Source organism: Daucus carota, chromosome 9 (genome assembly GCF_001625215.2).
Source record: "Daucus carota subsp. sativus chromosome 9, DH1 v3.0, whole genome shotgun sequence".
Taxonomy (NCBI): domain Eukaryota; kingdom Viridiplantae; phylum Streptophyta; class Magnoliopsida; order Apiales; family Apiaceae; genus Daucus; species Daucus carota.
Genome location: NC_030389.2, coordinates 32,531,998 through 32,555,785, shown reverse-complemented (window position 1 = coordinate 32,555,785; position 23,788 = coordinate 32,531,998). Strand labels below are relative to the sequence as shown.

The following is a 23,788-nucleotide window of genomic DNA, read 5'->3' as shown; positions in this document are numbered from 1 at the left end:
GCCCGACCCTCTTAGACTTATAATCACAACCCTCTTAGACCCGCAATCCCAAGATGATAGAAGGCATATCAGTTTTGATACCACTTTCTTGTATTATGACACGTCGTCCGACTCTCTTAGACTTGCAATCGCAAGATCAACAAAATTGATACCATTTTATTGGTTGCGCAACAATCCGTTAACTCCGTATTAATATAATATTGTCCGCTCTGACTGTGGCCAAATTCGCACGGATTTATTTTCGGACTCCTCTCAAAAAACCTCATACTAATGGAATGTTCGGCTGGTTTTCGATATGAGTCTTGGGTTGGCACACTCGCAACATAGGAGATATGATTTAGCATGTATTTTAAAATTTCATTTCGTAGATTATTTTAAAAGAGATCGCATACATTAATATCTAAACTTTTATTAAAAAAAAGTAAGATTTTTAATTAAGCTATGAACAATATTATTTATATATATTTTAAATAGTATTCAATCAGTCTAAAGAAATGGCAAGGATAAAGGAACTGTATATTTTAAACTCAAGACCCTGCGGGTGATATGACATTATATTATTGACATAATAAAAGTGCAGAAAAGAACGAGGATTATTATCAAAGTTCATATCTTTCAATAAGAGCTTCATGATTTACATCATCCAATAAACCGCTTTGGAAGCGGACAGATTAAACTAACTACACTGTAAGAAGTTTCCAACTTCTGATATAAGACCATGAGAATTGAGAGCGACACTAAACCTGACTCCCTAACTCGATACCTCCATCTTTCACTGCATCATCAGACTTTGTATTTTTAATCTGAACTGGCTTGAAAGTGTAGAATTTTGCACATAAAAGGTAATAAACAAAATTCACAACTTGCAACAATGTGATCAGCCAGTAAAAATACTCCAACTTTCCCTTGTTCAAATTTCTATCCGGAAGCCAGTTTGATCCCCCAGGTCCTGCGGTATACTTGTGCACCAGATAAACCAAAAATGTACTTGTGTAATTCCCTGCTGAAATCGACGTCCAGAACAATGCAGTTGCAGTACTCCTCATGCTTTCCGGGGCTTGATCATAGAAAAACTCAAGGTGTCCTATTGACATGAATGCTTCAGCTATTCCGTGTAGGCAATACTGAGGCACGAGCCAGTATACGTGTATAGGGATTATGGAATGAGGCTTGTCTATGAGACCGTTGTCAGTGGCAGCTTGTTTTCGCTTGATTTCAACAAAACCAGCAACTAAAGTAGCTAGGATTGAAATAACAAAGCCAATTCCCATGCGTGTGAGGAAGGAAATGCCACGTTCTACACCAGTGTAACGACTAATCAGGGGGATGAGAATGCGGTCATAGAGAATGATTGTGAGTAGCATGGAGGTTAAAGTGAAGACTTGCATCGAGCCAGCTGGGATTTGGAAGGACTCTGTGACATGCCTGTCCATGGTTTTGGCTTGTTGAAGAGAAAATGTCCCTTGTTGAGCATAGGCCGTGATAAGGAGGATTCCAGATCCCCAAATTGGTGCCATTCGAATCACTGTTTTTAGTTCTTCAACTCTATGCACGGTGCTTAGCCTCCATAGGTTTAGTTTTGATGAGGAATTCACGTTATCTTTTGCTGTTACAATAGCGGCTTTGTCCAAGAACCTGTAATTCAAATCATCGCCAGTAATGCATATATTCCTTTCACCACAACATTTTTTTTACCGAAACACAATCTATATGCATAGAGGTAAAAATATTTGTCAAATACTGTTATCACAGCATTTGACAAGTCTGAATCACCAAAGAGTTCTATAGATTCGGTTCAGTTTGGCACATATAACCAATAATGTATCACATTCATTTGCAGCTATTAATGCAGGTTGCAAGTTGCATAAAGGAATTCATATTTCCAAATTTTATTCCACAAAAGATAAAACCATTTAATTCGACAGTACCAGTTAATGTCAGTAGTCGTTTTCTATGCGAAAGTTGTTTGATAGCGTATGATTGTGCATGTGTATTCAAGTATAATACATGACAACGGACCTACCTGAAGATATCTTAAACTAAACAGGTGACCTAATACGTTGAACACTCGAACCAGAGCAGAGCCACCTTGGAAGAAAAACAGAACAGGTTTCTACCTAAACTTTGAAAGTGTGCTATGATTATTTACTTTAACCCTTCATGAGAGCCTGAATTTCTTCAAGGTTAGAAATTTAATCCATAAAATTCTTTGAATTACACTTCTGTGAAAAACTACCTAGAGGAGAATCTATATGGTCACACACAGTCAATATGTTGAGATCGACCGGTAAGCTAGCATAGATGTCCAAGGATACTCAAACCTTCAACTCTTGCAAGAGACAAAGACATCACAATTTTTGAATTTAAAGACTTGAACTTTTTAGGAAAATAACCATAACTGTAAATAGTTCTGGCAACTCTTGTTTTCCTAGTAAGATAGATATAAGCAACTATTGTTCACCACTTGTTAGTCCAATACTCCGACCTTATCCCTAGGGCCGCCTCTGAAATTTACAGGACCTTAGTCGAAAAGTAGGCCTTTTGGGTCTTAAAAATATCTGCGCCACACACTCTTTCAATTATAAATAATTCCGAAATTTAGGGGAAAATAGAATGCTGAATTGAAACACATTAATCCATTTTAAGTTATAAGGTTCGGACATAACAATAGGTAGAATTAGACTTACTTCATATGTTTAGTGTGCACAAGCCTTCCAGCCAAAGAAATAGGAGCATCAAGTTCATCATTTTCATACAACAACTTAGGATCAGAAACCATTGGCAGATTTCTCTTCTTGAATGCAGCCACACAAACTTGAATCAACCGCGTAAACGGACTCCCTGCAGGATCCATGTTCCTATAAAGCGGATACCCGATCAGAAACGCAATTATTGAGAGCGCCATCGCGACAGTTGGCGTGCCAAGGCCCCATCCCCATCCCACATTGTCTTGTATGTACACGACCACAGTCACTGCCAGCAGCATGGAGGCACCCATGAAAAAATAATACCAGTTGAAGAACTTCCACGTGGAAGTCTTTTGTTTCGGGTCTGTTTCGTCGAACTGGTCTGCCCCGAATGCCACCACACAGGGCCGGATCCCCCCGGCTCCAATTGCGGTTAACAGAAGTGAAACATACAGGATTAGTAGCTGCCCAGAATCAGCTTCTTCGCACACTTGTTCACCACTACATGGGGGAGGCCTTAACTTTGGTAGTATTGCAGATATTGTTAAGTTTGTCATCCCCTGTCAATCACAAACATTTATGATTTATGCTCAAATTTTAAACTAATTAAATTCGAGAAAAAAAAAACTAAAATATATAGACGCAACGATTATAGTCAATTTGCAGGCTAAAATTATTAACAGGGGAGCGGAAAATCAGACATGCATGTAACGTATTTGAACTCAGTATTCGTCACCAGGCTAGGACTTTATCGGGAATATATGTGAGGGAGTTATGAGCTTACAATTAGATAGATGAAGGAAGCAATTGTTATGGTCCAGAAGCGTCCGGCATATGAATCAGCTATGAAAGCTCCGAGCAACGGAGTCAAGCTGGCAGTGCCATTAAAGTTAGTGAGAGTATTGGCTGCTTTCGTGATAGGCATGTGAAGTTGCACAGTTAAGTAGCTTATCATGTTAGTCCCGAATCCAACCACAGCCAACTTCTCCGATGTTTCATTAGCTTCATATATGGAAAAAAAAAAAAAAAATTAAGTTATCATACGAAAAAAAGTGAAAATGAGGTATCCCGCATCGCAAGAAACAGAGTTAAAACCGACTACCGCATCACAAGAAATAAGAGTCAAAACCGACTGTCCCGAGGACCGAAATCAATTAAGGTTGTGTGTGTGAAGCTTACCAAAGATGAAGGGCATGGTGACAAGTCCACCCTTCTTTCGTTTGACGACATTGCTGTTTTTGCTCTCCACATTCTCCATGTTCTTACACACTCACTTAGTTCTTGTGGTGTACATGAAACCTTAGCCACTATTTATAGGCTGTAGTAACATTTATCTTTCCATTTTTCACGTTACAGGCTGCATCAAATAATTGACGGTATAATCATATTGAACTTTTACCATTATTAAATAAAGTTCAACTCCATATTTAGAATAGGAGTAATATACTCCAAATCTATGAACAGTTTATCCGGACTTATAAGTCTGAAAATTGCATATATTTTCTAACTTTGAAGCCGAAAAAAAAACACCTCAATTATCTTCCATGAATCATCATTTATCAGTTTCCACTTTGCACAGGTAGATGTCAAATTCCGGTCATTCGTCAAAGTTTAAGTGATAGGGATTGATAATTATTGCGTGCAAGAGTACTATAAATCATTATTGCATGACAATTCTGATGATATTGCTGTATGGGAAGTTCACTGTTGTAGTACTTTCTCCGGGAGCATGAAAATATGTACTAGTTTAATTAATTTAAAGCTAATAACAAGTAGAAATTGAAATTCGGAACTAATACATTGAACAACATCATTTATGAATTATTGAAAATTTATTGGAGATTTTTAGTCCGATGTAATTGATAAAAATATTTTTTAGGAATTAATAGGAAATTAATCAAGAATATCTTATTATATTATATACTTATATATAATAAGCGTAAGGGAGATAATTTGGTCGCATGGTCCTCTGGTCCAAAAGCTTATCATCCGTTGGATCTTATATTGAACAAATAAGAACCGTTAGATTGGAACAAAATTAAATTCTGCTCTAGAAGGCAACTGATATCTACTTGCAGGTTTATAATTCCTTTTCTGAATCCAAAGCAAATTCTGTCTTTCGCATGTATATGATTTTTTTTTAATCCTAAATAAATATTTCCTACCAGTTTTATTCGTAGAATCATATAAATCTCACCGTCACAATTTTTTATAATATATTTTAAAATTAATAAGCCGGATTTATGTCAGGAACAAATACAAAAACTTTTTCTTAATCCAAAATAGATTCTACCTTCTTATTGCATATTTATGATTCATTTTCTTAATTCAAAACAAATTATGTTTATCAATTTTAATTTAGAACCATATAAATTTTTTGAAAAATATTTAAATCACATTATAATAATTTTAATATAAAATACATTTATTAATATAATCTAATAGGAGTTGGCATAACGTATTCCACTCAAAATATATTAAAATTTGATAGATGGAATTTAATACTTTGGCATGATACATACGAGAAAAGGAATTGCTTGATTAAAATAATTTATTTGAAACCATTAATGGCTGTGATGATGTATTTACCAAAGTTTTAACTTACAAACAAATCATAATTTCGAATTTTATTTTATTGAAAATTTTAATTTATTATTTATAAATTAAATTTTTTCACACCATTTAAGATATATTTAAAAAGTTTATAAATAATTAAAAAGCTCCCGTGCCTTGCACGGGCTATAAGCTAGTACTTATATATAATAAGCGTAAGGTAGATAATTTGGTCGCATGGTCCTCTGGTCCAAAAGCTTATCATCCGTTGGATCTTATATTGAACAAATAAGCACCGTTAGATTGGAACAAAATTAAATTCTGTTCTAGAAGGCAAATATCTATTTACATGTTTATAATTCCTTTTCTGAATCCAAAACAAATTCTGTCTTTCACATGTATATGATTTTTTTTAATCCTAAATAAATATTTCCTACCAGTTTTATTCGTAGAATCATATAAATCTCACCGTCACAATTTTTTTATAATATATTTTAAAATTAATAAGCCGGATTTATGTGAGGAACAAATACAAAACTTTTTCTTAATCCAAAATAGATTCTACCTTCTTATTGCATATTTATGATTCCTTTTCTTAATTCAAAACAAATTATGTTTATCAATTTTAATTTAGAACCATATAAATTTTTTGAAAAATATTTAAATCACATTATAATAATTTTAATATAAAATACATTTATTAATATAATCTAATAGGAGTTGGCATAACGTATTCCACTCAAAATATATTAAAATTTGATAGATGGAATTTAATACTTTGGCATGATACATACGAGAAAAGGAATTGCTTGATTAAAATAATTTATTTGAAACCATTAATGGCTGTGATGATGTATTTACCAAAGTTTTAACTTACAAACAAATCATAATTTCGAATTTTATTTTATTGAAAATTTTAATTTATTATTTATAAATTAAATTTTTTCACACCATTTAAGATATATTTAAAAAGTTTATAAATAATTAAAAAGCTCTCGTGCCTTGCACGGGCTATAAGCTAGTACAGATAATAGGAGTAAGATTGGATAGCGCAAGTTGTAAAAGGTTTATCTTGTTATCAGCTCAACTTCTGCGAAAATTGTTCAGAATAGATAATCAATTGTAAGGATATAAATCAAATAAAAAAATATTGGCTAAATAATTATTTTTGTAAGTTAAAAATATAATATTTTAATAATTTATAGCATAAACATCATCCGCAGACTGCAAACATGATACTCAAAAAACATATGCGTAACCATGGTCTCTTGTTCCGTTGTTATCGACCATTTTTTTTAATGTGCAATTCATATTTTGTCTGTGTTTTAATCTAGTCGACATTTCCAGTTTTGTCAAGTTGGTTTTATGAGTACGCTATTCGCATAATAAACTATAGGGTTTTTCATCAAACTCGTCACCAGTTACATCAAAATATATTATTTGACCCACCTATCTTATCATAGACTTGTTTAAAGTTTTAAACCACTATAACCATATATGTATCATTTTACCCACATCTCTTTACTTAATCACTTGTCAAAAACCAACCTTATGTTCTTTTACTACAAACCATTTATGTTTTGTTTGGTTAGGGTGAATGATTCCAGAAGGAATGAAATGAAAAATGAACTATTTTATGGTTGATTTTTAAGAAATTTCATTCCTTCCTCCATTCCATTCCCTACATCATATGCTAGATATCACCCCTTCTATTTGAGATGGAATGCTCCATTCTCTCCCATCCTCAATTTCTTCTCAAATCTCATCATAGCAATTTTGCACTCTTTCAAATTTTTTCAAAACTTTCTTCTTATCTCTATTAATTTCAAGTATTTTTAACTCATTTCATTCCATTCCATTCCATTCTTTCCAACCAAACACAACATTAGAGTACTTTTATAATTGTCTCTAATATTTATCAAAATAATTTATGAATTTATAAAACAGTTATGTTATTTAGTTAAAAGTATATACATCTCAATGAATATTAGTTGATTTTTTAAAATTCAAACTTATCCCTGTTGTCATTTGTAATTTGAATAAACATGTATTTACAATTGTTACTATAAAAGAGGGGCCTTTAAAATAACATAGTTGTTTGGGTTAGTTAAAAGATTTGATATCTTACTTCAATCAGAAATACTGTAGTATAAGCTAGAGATAAATAAGTTAACAAAGTATTTTGAAAGTGAAATAAAAGCTAACATTCTAAACTTGAAAAATTAGCATTCTCAACTTCTTAAAAATGCTTCCACTTATTTACACAAATGGATTAAGAAAAGTAGAAGGCGGAAATTGATAGGGTATAACCCGGATTGGCTTAATCTGGACCCTGGATTGGCTTAATCCGGACCCGAGCACGATATGACCCTGAGATGATCCCGGACCCAGGAGACGATCCCGGACCCAGGAGATGGTCCCGGACCCAAACACAACCTATCCACTCTTCTCCCGGACCGGGACACAAAAGTCCAAGCCGACACCTGAACAAGCCACATTCTAACATGAAAAGGATTGGCTTAACCCGGACTCTGGATTGGCTTAATCCGGACCCGAGCACGATATGACCCGGATATGGTCCCGGACCCAGGAGATGATCTCAGAACCAGGAGACGATCCCGGACCTTGGAGATGATCTCGAACCCCGGAGATGATCCAGGACCCAGACGCAACCTATCCATCCTTCCCCCGGACCGGGACACAAGAGTCCAAGCCGACACCTGAACAAGTTGCAGTCTGACATGACAAGGACAATACCCAATGCCTGCTACTGATACTATGAAGACAAACCTCATAACACTCCAAAATACTATTCCTTAGCTGACACCTGGACAGGTGTTAAGCATCCAAGCCCTACAGATGGACAGCATGATCCAAGGTACACATCCTTAAACCCTAATCCTTGGCCTATAAATAGACCAAGGATGAGAGGCTTAAGGATCTTCTTCTCCACACTCTCATATTTCTCACACACTCTAAGCCATCATACACAGCAGCCATACACCTTCACCCATCACACATAGATAGCTCATTTCCCGTCTATATATTTTCCGACGCCTGTACTCATTCTTACGCCGGAGGCGCCGCGGGACTCAAACCCCCCTCCGGTGTTGTTTTGCAGACACCCGTCCAGCAGCTACACCGCAAGACACCAGTACACGGCGGAGGAAGCACCAGAACGGGATTTGGCGTTATCATTTGGCGCTAGAAGGAGGGCAAAAATTTTTCTAAGACAAACAAACAAAAAGCTACCCCGGTCCAGTTATGACATATCTCTTACTTGGAAAAATTATTTTCCAAGGCAAACAAACAAAAAGCTACCCCGGTCCAGTTATGACCTATCTTTTACTTAGAAAAATTTTTCGAAAAATTTTTGAAGGCAAAAAAGCAAAAGCTACCCCGGTCCAATTATGACCTATCTCTTACTTAGAAAAATTTTTCGAAAATTTTTCTAAGACAAACAAACAAAAAGCTACCCCGGTCCAGTTATGACATATCTCTTACTTGGAAAAATTATTTTCCAAGGCAAACAAACAAAAAGCTACCCGGGTTCAATCATGATCTATCTCCTACTTGGAAAAATTTTCCAAGGCAAAATGCAAAAGCTACCCCGGTTCAATTTTGAGAACCCGAGTACCCCGGTTCAATCATGAGCTATCTTACTTGGAAAAATTTTTCTAAGGCAAACAAACAAAAAGCTACCCCGGTCCAGTTATGACATATCTCTTACTTGGAAAAATTATTTTCCAAGGCAAACAAACAAAAAGCTACCCGGGTTCAATCATGATCTATCTCTTACTTGGAAAAATTTTCCAAGGCAAAAAGCAAAAGCTACCCCGGTTCAATTTTGAGAACCCGAGTACCCCGGTTCAATCATGAGCTATCTTACTTGGAAAAATTTTTCTAAGGCAAACAAACAAAAAGCTACCCCGGTCCAGTTATGACCTATCTCTTACTTGGAAAAAATTTCCAAGGCAAAAAGCAAAAGCTACCCCGGTTCAATTTTGAGAACCCGAGTACCCCGGTTCAATCATGAGCTATCTTACTTGGAAAAAATTTTTCTAAGGCAAACAAACAAAAAGCTACCCCGGTCCAGTTATGATCTATCTCTTACTTAGAAAAAATTTTCGAAAAATTTTTGAAGGCAAAAAAGCAAAAGCTACCCCGGTCCAGTTATGACTTATCTCTTACTTAGAAAAATTTTCTAAGGTAAAAAAGCAAAAGCTACCCCGGTTCAATTTTGAGTACCCCGGTTCAATCATGAGCTATCTTACTTGGAAAAATTTTTCTAAGGCAAACAAAAAAAAAAAAGGAAAAAGAAAAAAAAAAGCAATCACCCGGACTCATGTCAAGCAATCCCGTCCGGACACATGTCGAGCAATCCCGTCCGGACTCATGCCGAGCAATCTCGTCCAGACTCACCTCTTGTCCGGATCAACCCAGGCCGAGGGATAAAAAGCCAAATCTCACATCCTACCCTGATCAACCCAGACGGGGTGCAAAAAGCAGAATCCCACCACTTCGTCCAGATCGGTCCGGACAGGGGGGCAAAAGCAAAATTTCACACCATGTCTGGATCCACCTGGATAGGTGAGCTAGATTTCACACCTAGTCCGGGTCAACCCGGGCAGAGGAGCAAAAGCAGGATTCTTCGCCTAATACCGGATTAACCGGGATAGAGGCGCAAAAGCAAAAATTCCACCTTGTCCAGGTTAGCCCGGACAGGGGGGCAAATGAAAAACTCCACCTTCTCCGCAATCAGCTCGGACTAGACAATACACTCAACTCCCTCACACAGAAAATCTGTATAAGGGAGTGGGGGGCAAATGATAGGGTATAACCCGGATTGGCTTAATCTGGACCCTGGATTGGCTTAATCCGGACCCGAGCACGATATGACCCTGAGATGATCCCGGACCCAGGAGACGATCCCGGACCCAGGAGATGGTCCCGGACCCAAACACAACCTATCCACTCTTCTCCCGGACCGGGACACAAAAGTCCAAGCCGACACCTGAACAAGCCACATTCTAACATGAAAAGGATTGGCTTAACCCGGACTCTGGATTGGCTTAATCCGGACCCGAGCACGATATGACCCGGATATGGTCCCGGACCCAGGAGATGATCTCAGAACCAGGAGACGATCCCGGACCTTGGAGATGATCTCGAACCCCGGAGATGATCCAGGACCCAGACGCAACCTATCCATCCTTCCCCCGGACCGGGACACAAGAGTCCAAGCCGACACCTGAACAAGTTGCAGTCTGACATGACAAGGACAATACCCAATGCCTGCTACTGATACTATGAAGACAAACCTCATAACACTCCAAAATACTATTCCTTAGCTGACACCTGGACAGGTGTTAAGCATCCAAGCCCTACAGATGGACAGCATGATCCAAGGTACACATCCTTAAACCCTAATCCTTGGCCTATAAATAGACCAAGGATGAGAGGCTTAAGGATCTTCTTCTCCACACTCTCATATTTCTCACACACTCTAAGCCATCATACACAGCAGCCATACACCTTCACCCATCACACATAGATAGCTCATTTCCCGTCTATATATTTTCCGACGCCTGTACTCATTCTTACGCCGGAGGCGCCGCGGGACTCAAACCCCCCTCCGGTGTTGTTTTGCAGACACCCGTCCAGCAGCTACACCGCAAGACACCAGTACACGGCGGAGGAAGCACCAGAACGGGATTTGGCGTTATCATTTGGCGCTAGAAGGAGGGCAAAAATTTTTCTAAGACAAACAAACAAAAAGCTACCCCGGTCCAGTTATGACATATCTCTTACTTGGAAAAATTATTTTCCAAGGCAAACAAACAAAAAGCTACCCCGGTCCAGTTATGACCTATCTTTTACTTAGAAAAATTTTTCGAAAAATTTTTGAAGGCAAAAAAGCAAAAGCTACCCCGGTCCAATTATGACCTATCTCTTACTTAGAAAAATTTTTCGAAAATTTTTCTAAGACAAACAAACAAAAAGCTACCCCGGTCCAGTTATGACATATCTCTTACTTGGAAAAATTATTTTCCAAGGCAAACAAACAAAAAGCTACCCGGGTTCAATCATGATCTATCTCCTACTTGGAAAAATTTTCCAAGGCAAAATGCAAAAGCTACCCCGGTTCAATTTTGAGAACCCGAGTACCCCGGTTCAATCATGAGCTATCTTACTTGGAAAAATTTTTCTAAGGCAAACAAACAAAAAGCTACCCCGGTCCAGTTATGACATATCTCTTACTTGGAAAAATTATTTTCCAAGGCAAACAAACAAAAAGCTACCCGGGTTCAATCATGATCTATCTCTTACTTGGAAAAATTTTCCAAGGCAAAAAGCAAAAGCTACCCCGGTTCAATTTTGAGAACCCGAGTACCCCGGTTCAATCATGAGCTATCTTACTTGGAAAAATTTTTCTAAGGCAAACAAACAAAAAGCTACCCCGGTCCAGTTATGACCTATCTCTTACTTGGAAAAAATTTCCAAGGCAAAAAGCAAAAGCTACCCCGGTTCAATTTTGAGAACCCGAGTACCCCGGTTCAATCATGAGCTATCTTACTTGGAAAAAATTTTTCTAAGGCAAACAAACAAAAAGCTACCCCGGTCCAGTTATGATCTATCTCTTACTTAGAAAAAATTTTCGAAAAATTTTTGAAGGCAAAAAAGCAAAAGCTACCCCGGTCCAGTTATGACTTATCTCTTACTTAGAAAAATTTTCTAAGGTAAAAAAGCAAAAGCTACCCCGGTTCAATTTTGAGTACCCCGGTTCAATCATGAGCTATCTTACTTGGAAAAATTTTTCTAAGGCAAACAAAAAAAAAAAGGAAAAAGAAAAAAAAAAGCAATCACCCGGACTCATGTCAAGCAATCCCGTCCGGACACATGTCGAGCAATCCCGTCCGGACTCATGCCGAGCAATCTCGTCCAGACTCACCTCTTGTCCGGATCAACCCAGGCCGAGGGATAAAAAGCCAAATCTCACATCCTACCCTGATCAACCCAGACGGGGTGCAAAAAGCAGAATCCCACCACTTCGTCCAGATCGGTCCGGACAGGGGGGCAAAAGCAAAATTTCACACCATGTCTGGATCCACCTGGATAGGTGAGCTAGATTTCACACCTAGTCCGGGTCAACCCGGGCAGAGGAGCAAAAGCAGGATTCTTCGCCTAATACCGGATTAACCGGGATAGAGGCGCAAAAGCAAAAATTCCACCTTGTCCAGGTTAGCCCGGACAGGGGGGCAAATGAAAAACTCCACCTTCTCCGCAATCAGCTCGGACTAGACAATACACTCAACTCCCTCACACAGAAAATCTGTATAAGGGAGTGGGGGGCAAATGATAGGGTATAACCCGGATTGGCTTAATCTGGACCCTGGATTGGCTTAATCCGGACCCGAGCACGATATGACCCTGAGATGATCCCGGACCCAGGAGACGATCCCGGACCCAGGAGATGGTCCCGGACCCAAACACAACCTATCCACTCTTCTCCCGGACCGGGACACAAAAGTCCAAGCCGACACCTGAACAAGCCACATTCTAACATGAAAAGGATTGGCTTAACCCGGACTCTGGATTGGCTTAATCCGGACCCGAGCACGATATGACCCGGATATGGTCCCGGACCCAGGAGATGATCTCAGAACCAGGAGACGATCCCGGACCTTGGAGATGATCTCGAACCCCGGAGATGATCCAGGACCCAGACGCAACCTATCCATCCTTCCCCCGGACCGGGACACAAGAGTCCAAGCCGACACCTGAACAAGTTGCAGTCTGACATGACAAGGACAATACCCAATGCCTGCTACTGATACTATGAAGACAAACCTCATAACACTCCAAAATACTATTCCTTAGCTGACACCTGGACAGGTGTTAAGCATCCAAGCCCTACAGATGGACAGCAGGATCCAAGGTACACATCCTTAAACCCTAATCCTTGGCCTATAAATAGACCAAGGATGAGAGGCTTAAGGATCTTCTTCTCCACACTCTCATATTTCTCACACACTCTAAGCCATCATACACAGCAGCCATACACCTTCACCCATCACACATAGATAGCTCATTTCCCGTCTATATATTTTCCGACGCCTGTACTCATTCTTACGCCGGAGGCGCCGCGGGACTCAAACCCCCCTCCGGTGTTGTTTTGCAGACACCCGTCCAGCAGCTACACCGCAAGACACCAGTACACGGCGGAGGAAGCACCAGAACGGGATTTGGCGTTATCAGAAATAACTTCTGCTTCTTGTAGACAAACGACACCATGTCTATTCGGGACAACGATTTTGTTTTCTTTTACCTTCTTTGTTCAAGGAATAAACGATTCTAAATGTATGGATTAGAGAGTAATTAATAATTTAGGTTTATATACAATCATTAATAACTGATCATAAGACCGTCAAATGGCGAGTAATCTTCCATTATTATGATTTATGACGATGATAGGATCGTTACTCCATTCAGTTCTACGTACTAGTTAAAATCATTACTATATTTTTCAAATGAACCAGATTAACAAATTCAATGTTACTTAAAAAAACAATAACAAATTATGAAATATTTATTTACTTGTAATCAATTTTTAAGGTACTCGAGTCTTTTTTGTTGTGTTGTTCATTTCAACAAACAAGCAGGTTACGTAAGAAGAAGAATCAAGAATTAGCTAGTGGTCCATTGGGCGAAGACCATAAATTTGGTCTTGGGCCACAAATGGACTCACAACTGCTCGCATTTATGTCCGTGATGACAACTAGAGAATTTTCCTTTTCATGTGATCTACAAAATGGTCCAATAAATATCTATAATCAGGGTATGTCTCCTACACCTGATTAGTTACTACGATTAATTATATACTCCATAATCCATATGACTCTTCAGGATGAATGGGGGACTCTCAGGCTGCGTTTACCGGAATGAAGATGGAAGGGATAAAATTTTATAAAAATTGATCAAGAAATAAGTAAGCATGATATAAGAGTGACTAAATATGAGGGAGTTCAAATTCTTTTATGACGAAGATTGAACATGATAAAAAACTGTAATGACAATTCTTTCTAAAATCTGAGTATGAGAAGATTGATCTTGATAAAAAAAAAATTGGAATGAGAATTCTTTCTAGAACCCTGATACCAATCAAAAAGACGATTGTCGCTACTGGACGACGAAATGAGTTTTGTAATTTATTAACATTCTCCAAAAAAGATACTGTTAATAATCCCATAAGTACTGAAACCATTAAAAAGACACCCAATAATTTATTGGGTACTGTACGAAGTATTTGAAATACGGGAAAGAAATACCATTGGGTAATATTTCCAAAGGAGTTGCAAATGGATCTGGTTCACCAATTATTGATGGTTCTAGAACCGCTAAACCTACGTTACATGCAATAGTTCCTAGAATTACTACCGGAAAAATATATAAAAGATCATTGGGCCAAGCGGGCTCTCCGTAATAATTATGACCCATATCTTTAGCTAATTTAGAGCATTTCCAATAGTATTTTAAGTCACTCTTCAAATATAATATAAATTGACTCTTAACAATTTAATGTACATTCATCTTCAACAACACTCTTTATATTCACTTTCTAAACAATATTTTACTATTAAATTATTTTTATTAAATAAGAGTACAATACAAAAGTGGAGAGAGAAGTGATCCTTGTATTATTTTATAATAAAATATAACTTAAGAGTTAGTGGTAGAGTTTTAAAAGAGAGGAGAAAGAAGAGACTCTTAAAGTTTTGAAGAGCCTCTGGGAGTCTATCGGAGCTACAATATTGTCAATGCTCTCTACTTTTTGATTTAAGAGCTTGTTTGAAGAGTTTGTTAGAGATGCTCTTAGCTCTTAATACAAGATCATTCGAGTCAGATTTTTTTTTATTGGGATAGGTGAATTCTTATAGATCCATCCCCCGAAGGAACCGAACATGATAATTTTTCATCATCCCGCTCGAGCAATAATAAAAAGAACCAAATCTGAATCTATAAAATATAATCATCTCCGTCAAAAAGTTTTCATCAAGACTTTGAGTTTTCGGAAGAATGGTAATATTTTGAATAAAAAGAAAAGAAAATCATGATATTGGAGACTCGTGTTCGACACCTTACGCCTCCAATACTTTTTTAATTTATTGTGAATATGGAACGTAAAGTTATGCCCCAAAATATCAGTGGTTGTTCCCTTTATAATCAAAAAATGGGTTTCTAATGAACGAAAGTATTAGATTATAACGATCCTCGTAAAGAATTTTTTTTCTAACATACTCATGAAGGGTCCTTAAAAGTTGGAAGACTTGGAGTCATGCTTACGAGCGAAATGATGCATTAAACTCCTTCCTTCCCATTTTAATAGTCTTGTTTATTTATCAAAATAAATGTAATAATATTTGTCTTATTTATTTGTTCACTGTAATTTTATATTATTCTCACCATTGACTATCATTAACTCACACAACTTTCAAATTTTTTTAACCAAATAACTATGAATTTTAATAAAATGGATGAAAATTTGGTTATATTCATGTATATTAATGCAATTTTGGCGATGATAATAATAATAACATATCATATTTAATATTTTTTAATATGTGTGAAATTTGTAAAGAAGATTATGTTTTTTTTTTGTCAGGAGTAAAGAAGATCATTAAAATGAGAAGGGGAGAGTATTATTTATTATGTTATAATAGTTATAGCGTTCTGCTTAGAGTCATGCTTAATAGTGAACTTATGCATTCTGAAACATGTGCTCACGCTGCATTTGTAATGCGGTTTATGGTCCAGGCTCCAGTCATCTACAGAAGTAGGGAAAGAAAATATTCCTGATAAGAAATGGGTTAAATGGCGTTTTGGTCACTCAACTAACCGGAAACTTGCAATTGGGTCATCCAACTCAAAAAGCTGTCAGTCACATCATTATAATCTTAAAAATTTTCATTTACGTCACTGGCCGTTACACTCCGTTAAATATTTGACGGAAAGCTGACTAAGTGTCGTGACTTGGCTTAAATAAATCCACCGTGGCATGTACAGTCAGCTGAAGTGGCATTTTGGTCACTCAACTGACTACAAACTTGCAATTGGGTCATCAAACTCAAAAAAATTTCATTTAGGTCACTTATCATAATATCCGTTAAAATTGAAAAAAGAAAGAATTAAAAGCTATTATGCAGCACCTTTTTTCCATCTTAAAATTTTTTAAACTTATTAACAAATGAAACAAATACACAGATATAAAATCTGTAGTTTCACCCACAAAAACTTAATATTTATTTATCTTTTATCGTTTTATATATCTTAAGGCCATTTTGGAAAAATTTCATACATATAAATCTATTGTCATTTTAAAATATTTTTTGGTCATCGTGAAAAAGTCCATAAAAAATTTAACGAGTTTTTTCAAGATGACCTCAAGATATATACAACGATGAGATAAACAAAGATTAAGTTTTTGTAGGTGAAGCTATTGATTTTATGTGTGTGTATTAGTTTCATTTATTAATAAGTTTCGAAATTTTCAAGAGAGAAAAAAAGGTGTTACATGATAGCTTTTAATTATTTCTTTTTTCAATTTTTAACGGATATTATGATAAGTGACCTAAATGAAAGTTTTTTGAGTTTGATGACCCGATTGCAAGTTTTTAGTCAGTTGAGTGACGAAATCGCCACTTCAGCTGACTGTACATGCCACGGTGGATTTTTTTAAGCCAAGTCATGACGCTTAGTCAGCTTTTCGTCAAATATTTAACGGAGTGTAACGGCCAGTGACCTGAATGAAAATATATAAGAGTATAATGATGTGACTGACAACTTTTTGAGTTGGATGACCCAATTGCAAGTTTCCGGTCAGTTGAGTGACCAAAACGCCATTTAACCCGATAAGAAATTGAACTATTGTAAGCTATTCTAGCTAGGTCACTTAACATGTTCCATATAAGAGGTGATCCCATACAAGAGCAGCTGGCAAATGATCGATTAGATGGCAATCCTAAATCCTACGTTTTGTAGAACACATTATCTCACTCGTTCATAGATCTTTGCCGCCGATGTGTTGTAAATAGATTGAGTTTTTTTCATTATCAGGGTATTTGCTTCCACTTGAGTTAGAAACTTAAGAAGAAAAAAAAAAGCTTTCGAGCAACACCAATACAGGTTGCCCATGCGTATGTGGCATGACATTTTTGGTTTCCCCTATCGGAACTTCATGGTTGTTGTTATTACCCGGAGAGATCTGCCTGACTTGACAACTGACATGACGCCTTACGACGCGACGGGTTGACGTGACACCAAGACTAGGACGTGAGCTCTGGACGTGGTTAGCGGATAAGGTATTCAAATTCTCAACAAACTGGAGAGAATACAGGGTCAAGGCTGGAGAGGAAATAGCAACCACTTCCCCGCACGATCTGTAACGGATAGATAAGCATGAAGCAGAAGTACGTTGGGTAGATTTTGAAGTAGAAATCTTGTACTATAAATAGAATAGGAGAATGAGTAGTAAAACACAACATACATTACAAACACATTACAAACTCTTGTAACAGATTATATAGTGAAGTATCTTTTCGGCAGGGCTCTAAACCCTCCCGCGGTTTTTACCTCACAAGGGTTTTCCGCGTAACCAAATTCTCGCGTATTACTTTATTGTTCTTAGTTAATATTCTTTAGCACTTAACCCTAAAATTACAGCGTAAACAATTGGCGCCGTCTGTGGGAAACTTGCTAAAGCTCTGATACGGGAACACACACATGACGACAGATGATCAACAACACCATGGCTCCACGAGCCAGGGAGACAATCCCACGATTCAGCAACTCTTGGAAACAATTCGAAAGATGCAGGACGACATGAGTTCTCAACAAGAAGCTTGGAGGACCGAGAGAGAGACATTACAGAGGGAACTCACGACAGCTCGATCCAAATCCAACCCCACGGCAAGAGAAGTGTTGGACACCGTAGCAAGACGTTTGAATATGGACGACGAAGAAGAGGAGCAATACGACGAAGAAATTGAAGTGGAACACCCAGAACAGAGGGGTCCTGAAGTTAACGACAATGGCAATGGTGGAGGCCCGAATAATGACGGTGGTGGTCCAGAGAAGCAAGACAGAAACAACGGACATAACAAGGGAGACAGAAAGAAGAAGAAGAAGGGAAGCAAGTCCACTAGGTCACATAGCCATGACACGATGCGCAAGGAATTACAGGCCCTGAAGGAAATGGTTCAACGCATCCCTGGAGTACCAAAACCACTTGAAAAGGCTGCACCCATGAGCTATGCGGACTCCCCTTTCTCTGACAACATTGCTCTGGTAGAGATGCCAAAACGCTTCGCCGTACCAGCTATGAAAACCTATGACGGGACGACAGACCCGCAAGAGCATGTGGCACAATACAAACAACGAATGTTCACGGTGTCAATTACAAAGGAGCTGAGGGAGCCGTGCATGTGCAAGGGTTTTGGCTCAACGCTGACTGGTCCAGCACTGCAATGGTATGTGAGCCTCCCAAATGGAAGCATTGAGACGTTCGCCGACCTGGTTGACGCCTTCAACCTTCAGTTTGCAAGCAGCAGAGTGTTTGAAAAAACTACAAGTGATCTCTACAAGATAGTTCAGGGGTTCAGAGAACCACTCAGAGATTATTTGACGAGGTTCAATCGTGAGAAGGTGACTATCACAAATTGTGACACACCTACGGCAATTGAGGCATTCAGAAGGGGATTGGAAAAGGATTCACCCTTGTACGACGAGCTCACCAAGTATCCATGCAAAACCCTAGATGATGTTCAGGCAAAGGCAATGGCTCAGGTGCGCCTCGAAGAGGACAAAAAGGAACGTGACGACAAGTATTACCGTCCAAATCGCAAGATCATGACCACAAGAGATAGGGATTACAAACCGTACACCAGAGACTCTAGAAGCTCAAGGGAGGAGACACGTGTGAACTCGACACAAGAATATGCGGACTGGAGAAAGGACCCAAATCTTCCCCCCACCTACGACAGCTATGGCTTCACAATCACACCCGCCGCCATGATGAGGGAATTCACAAAGATGGGAGACGTGATAAAATGGCCGGTGAAGAGCAACAAGCCTAAGGCAAACCCAGAGTCCAAATTATGGTGCGACTTTCACGGCGACTATGGACACAAGGCATCTGACTGCGTGGCATTGAGAAGAGAAATTCAATACCTCGTGAAAAAAGGGTATTTGACGGAATTCATGACGGGAAAGTCAGTGGCCAAAACACCGGAAAAGTTACCGCCACCACCACCTTATCAAAAGGTCGTAAACTTCATAGCAGGTGGCTCGGAGGTGTGTGGAGCAACCTACTCACAAGCAAAACGCGTAGCTAGACGCAAGGGGAAGCAGGTCAACGTGTTGGACGCAAAGGAAGATGACATGACAGAACTGGTTTTCAACTGGTCAGACAGGAAGACTGTACAAGAGCCTCAACAGGATGGCCTAGTTATCTCACTTCAAATAGGAAACTGTCTAATCAAGAGGGTGATGGTTGACAATGGTAGTGCAGCAAACATAATGACTAGAAACACACTCCAGGAGATGGGTTTGGCTGATAGTGACATGATCAAACAATCCACAACGCTTGTGGGATTCAGTGGCGAAACGAAGAGGACAATAGGAGAGATCACGTTACCAACTTATGCACAAGGACTCAACATGTTGACAAAATTCCTCATAATAGACTGCGAGATTACATACAACGTGATAATGGGCAGACCATGGATCCATGATTTGAAAGCAGTACCGTCAACGTTTCACCAAGTCATCAAATTTCCAACACCATGGGGGGTTCAACAAATTCGAGGGGAACAGTCCACAGCAAGGGAGTGCTACAAGACCTGTATGAAGCCAACCACCCAACACGAACCTCAACTAACACCAACACCCGTAATGACGGGCCCAGAAAAGCTGGCTGAAGTAAATTTGGACACAGGGGACAAAAAAGTGCTAGTGGGGGAGGACCTGTCGCCTAACGTGGAAGCAAACTTGGTGGAATTCTTGACGACTCGATTGGACGCCTTTGCATGGGAACATGAGGACATAACGGGTATCAGTGCAGATGTAATCACCCACAAGCTGAATGTCGACCCAAACTACAAGCCAGTGCAACAAAGAAGAAGGAAATTTGCGGCAGAGAGAAATAAAATAATCAACGAGGAGGTCTCACGACTACTCAAAGCAGGAATGATCAAAGAAGTGGACTACCCTGAATGGCTGGCCAATGTTGTCATAGTGCAGAAAAAGAATGGGAAATGGAGAGTTTGTGTCGACTACACGGACCTGAACAAAGCTTGTCCTAAAGACCCCTTCCCTCTTCCACACATCGACACCATGGTAGACTCAACCGCTGGACATGAACTCCTAACCTTCTTGGACGCCTCAAGTGGCTTCAATCAAATACAAATGGACCCGTCTGATGCGGAAAAGACAGCCTTTGTGACAGAAAGAGGAGTCTATTGCTATTTGGCCATGCCGTTTGGCCTGAGAAACGCAAGTGCAACATTCCAAAGGCTTGTCAACAAAATGTTCAAGGATCAAATGGGAAAGACAATGGAAGTATACATTGATGACATGGTGGTGAAGTCTCTCAATGCGGAAGATCATGTCAGACATCTCGAGGAGGTGTTCGACATCTTGCGACAATACAACATGAAGCTTAATCCATCAAAATGCAATTTTGCCGTTTCATCCGGAAAATTTCTGGGTCATATGGTGACAAGGAGAGGTATAGAGGCAAGTCCAGAACAGATCAAAGCAATCCATGACCTGACCAGCCCCAACAACATGAAGGATGTTCAGAAGTTGACGGGGAGAGTGGCCGCACTAAACAGGTTCATATCACGATCTTCTGACAGGTGCAAACTATTTTACAACGTGCTACGCAAAAATAAAGGCTTCAACTGGACGGAAGACCATGAAGCAGCTCTCACAGAACTGAAGCGCTACCTGACATCACCACCACTCCTTGCAAAACCGACCCCTGGAGAAGACCTTTACGTCTATCTCTCTGTCACAAGCCATGCGGTCAGCAGTGTCCTCGTGAAAGAAGTGGAGGGAACACAATCACCAGTGTACTACGTGAGCAGGAGCCTGGTTGAAACTGAAACCAGATACACACCTCTTGAAAAGCTGGTTCTTGCACTCACAATGACATCCACAAAACTACGACACTATTTTGAGACTCATAAAATACATGTCCTGACGAATTTTCCTTTAAGGACGGTCTTGAGCAAACCAGAGTTGACGGGGCGAATGGCGAAGTGGGCAATTCAACTCAGCACCTATGACATTGTTTATGAACCCAGAACAGCTATCAAGTCTCAGGCTTTAGCGGATTTTGTGGCTGATTTCAGCCCAACACAGATGACTCAAGCTGAAGAAGAACTCCGACGTGTCACGGCATGCCCGGATCCCTTGCCATGGACACTTTACACTGACGGGGCCTCCAACGTGAACGGAGCAGGACTTGGTCTTGTGCTGAAATCGCCACAAGGGGACAACATGGCATACTCAATATGCTGTGAATTTAAAGCAACAAACAACGAGGCTGAGTACGAGGCACTAATCATGGGCTTGACAACTGCAAAAGACATGAAGGTCAAAAACATTGATATATATTGCGACTCCCTCCTAATTGTTAATCACGTTAATGGCTCTTATGAAGCAAAAGATCAAAAAATGCTCACATATCTTGACATAGTAAAAAACTTACAGTTGTCGTTTGACACCTTCAACATTCAACAGGTGCTAAGGGAGCACAACACGGAGGCCGATGCACTGGCAGGACTAGGAGCTGTGCTAAAAAACACTGGTATAACATCCATCCCCATAATACATGTCATGCAACCTGCAAATCTTAGACTACAAGAACAATATGCTTTATGCACTGACACCATGCAAACAGATGACAGCATTGAGGACTGGAGACAAGTCTTCATAGACTACCTACAACATGGCACACTGCCAAACAACTCCAGTGATGCACGAGTCCTACGAATGAAAGTCTCACGGTTCACCCTGATTGACGGAGTTCTGTTCAAAAAATCTGCCACAGGACTGCTACAAAGATGTCTTGGCAAAGAGGAAGTCGACATGACATTGCGTGATCTTCATGAAGGAGAATGCGGAAACCACGCCGGAGGGAGAAGCTTAGCCATCAAGGCACTACGAATGGGCTACTATTGGCCCACGTTAAGGGAAGATGCAGTTGTATTCGCACAGAAGTGCGACGCCTGTCAACGCCATGCACCAGTGATCCACCAACCCTCTGAATTTTTGCATGTGACGACACCTTCATGGCCATTCATGAGATGGGGCATGGACATAGTCGGCAAAATGCCCCCAGCACCAGGTCAAAAAGTCTACATGCTGGCCATGACAGATTACTTCTCCAAGTGGATTGAAGCAGAGGCGTTCAAACAAGTGACATCTAAGGAAGTTATCGGGTTCATCAAGAAAAACATACTGTGCAGATTCGGCATCCCTTCAGAAATTGTTTGTGACAATGGATCCCAATTTATAAGTGAGAAGACGGAATCCTTTTGCAAGAAGTACAACATCAACTTGATAAAGTCTACTCCGAGGTATCCCCAAGCCAACGGCCAAGCAGAATCTAGTAACAAAATAATCATCAATAACCTGAAGAAGAGGTTGACGTCCCACAAGGGAAAATGGGCAGAGGAATTACCATGGGTCCTATGGTCAGACAGGACAACACCCAAGACATCAACTGGACAGACACCATTCAGCCTAGTCTATGGAGCGGAGGCAGTGCTCCCCACAGAAGTCATCACCCCTACTGCAAGATATGGACTACTCACACCTGCAACAAACCAAGTTGAGATGGCACACGACATTGACACCGTGGATGAATTAAGAGAGACGGCAAAATTAAGGATGGCGTCCTATCAGCAGAGGATTGCCAGGAACTACAACAAACACGTTCATATACGGCTGTTTCGAGTGGGTGACATGGTGTTACGAAAGACTTTTCAAAACACGACAGACCCGACCTCAGGAAAGTTTGCGGACACCTGGGAGGGGCCGTATCTCATAGATGCAGTGGTAGGCAAGGGCGCCTATCAGTTGTCGACTCTAGACGGCAAGCAGATTCCCAGAACATGGAATGCACTCCACTTGAAATTTTATCATGTTTGAATTCATCTCTTTCCCTTATTTATTTGAATAAGTCGCTAGGACCAGTTAGTTTCATTAATAGTATTTGAGAACATGCAATTCTCCTTTCATGTTTTGTTTGTGAACGTGTTAGCATCAATAAAATAGCCTGAATGCCATTTGTCTCGAAAATGCTTATCTGCATTATGTGTGTTTATGACTTGTTTCATACATTCCACTATCTGATTAGTCGTTTTTTCCGAAGCATGTAATTAAAGTAAATTAGCTTAATTAAGCGAAGCATAACATCATGTAAACACACATTTTACTACGTAAAATCACCACAATTGATCACTTCTATTTTCTTTCAACAA

The 23,788-nt window shown here is 39.5% G+C and overlaps 2 protein-coding genes across 2 annotated transcripts; one reads left to right on the top strand and one right to left on the bottom strand.

Moving 5' to 3' along the window:
- Positions 1–593: 593 nt before the first annotated feature.
- Positions 594–4,021, bottom strand: LOC108203174 (protein NRT1/ PTR FAMILY 3.1). The gene is made up of 4 exons (XM_017371946.2): positions 3,867–4,021; positions 3,472–3,689; positions 2,688–3,247; positions 594–1,635 (listed from the first exon to the last, which is right to left on the bottom strand). The coding sequence occupies exons 1-4, from the start codon at positions 3,943–3,945 to the stop codon at positions 738–740; spliced, it is 1,755 nt and encodes a 584-aa protein (XP_017227435.1). The 5' UTR covers positions 3,946–4,021; the 3' UTR covers positions 594–737.
- Positions 4,022–18,020: 13,999 nt separating this feature from the next.
- On the top strand, positions 18,021–23,456 carry LOC108201410 (uncharacterized). The gene has a single exon (XM_017369696.2). It carries the CDS (start codon positions 18,021–18,023, stop codon positions 23,454–23,456), a length of 5,436 nt encoding a protein of 1,811 aa, XP_017225185.2.
- Positions 23,457–23,788: the final 332 nt, after the last annotated feature.

Excerpts from the sequence above, each read along its gene's own strand:
- LOC108203174 (XM_017371946.2), bottom strand. The coding sequence starts at position 3,945 with ATGGAGAATGTGGAGAGCAAAAACAGCAATGTCGTCAAACGAAAGAAG. Across the intron at positions 3,690-3,866 it reads CACCATGCCCTTCATCTTTG|CTAATGAAACATCGGAGAAG; the intron begins GTAAGCTTCACA and ends CCATATATGAAG. Across the intron at positions 3,248-3,471 it reads CTTCCTTCATCTATCTAATT|GGGATGACAAACTTAACAAT; the intron begins GTAAGCTCATAA and ends TGTGATTGACAG.
- LOC108201410 (XM_017369696.2), top strand. The coding sequence starts at position 18,021 with ATGACGACAGATGATCAACAACACCATGGCTCCACGAGCCAGGGAGAC.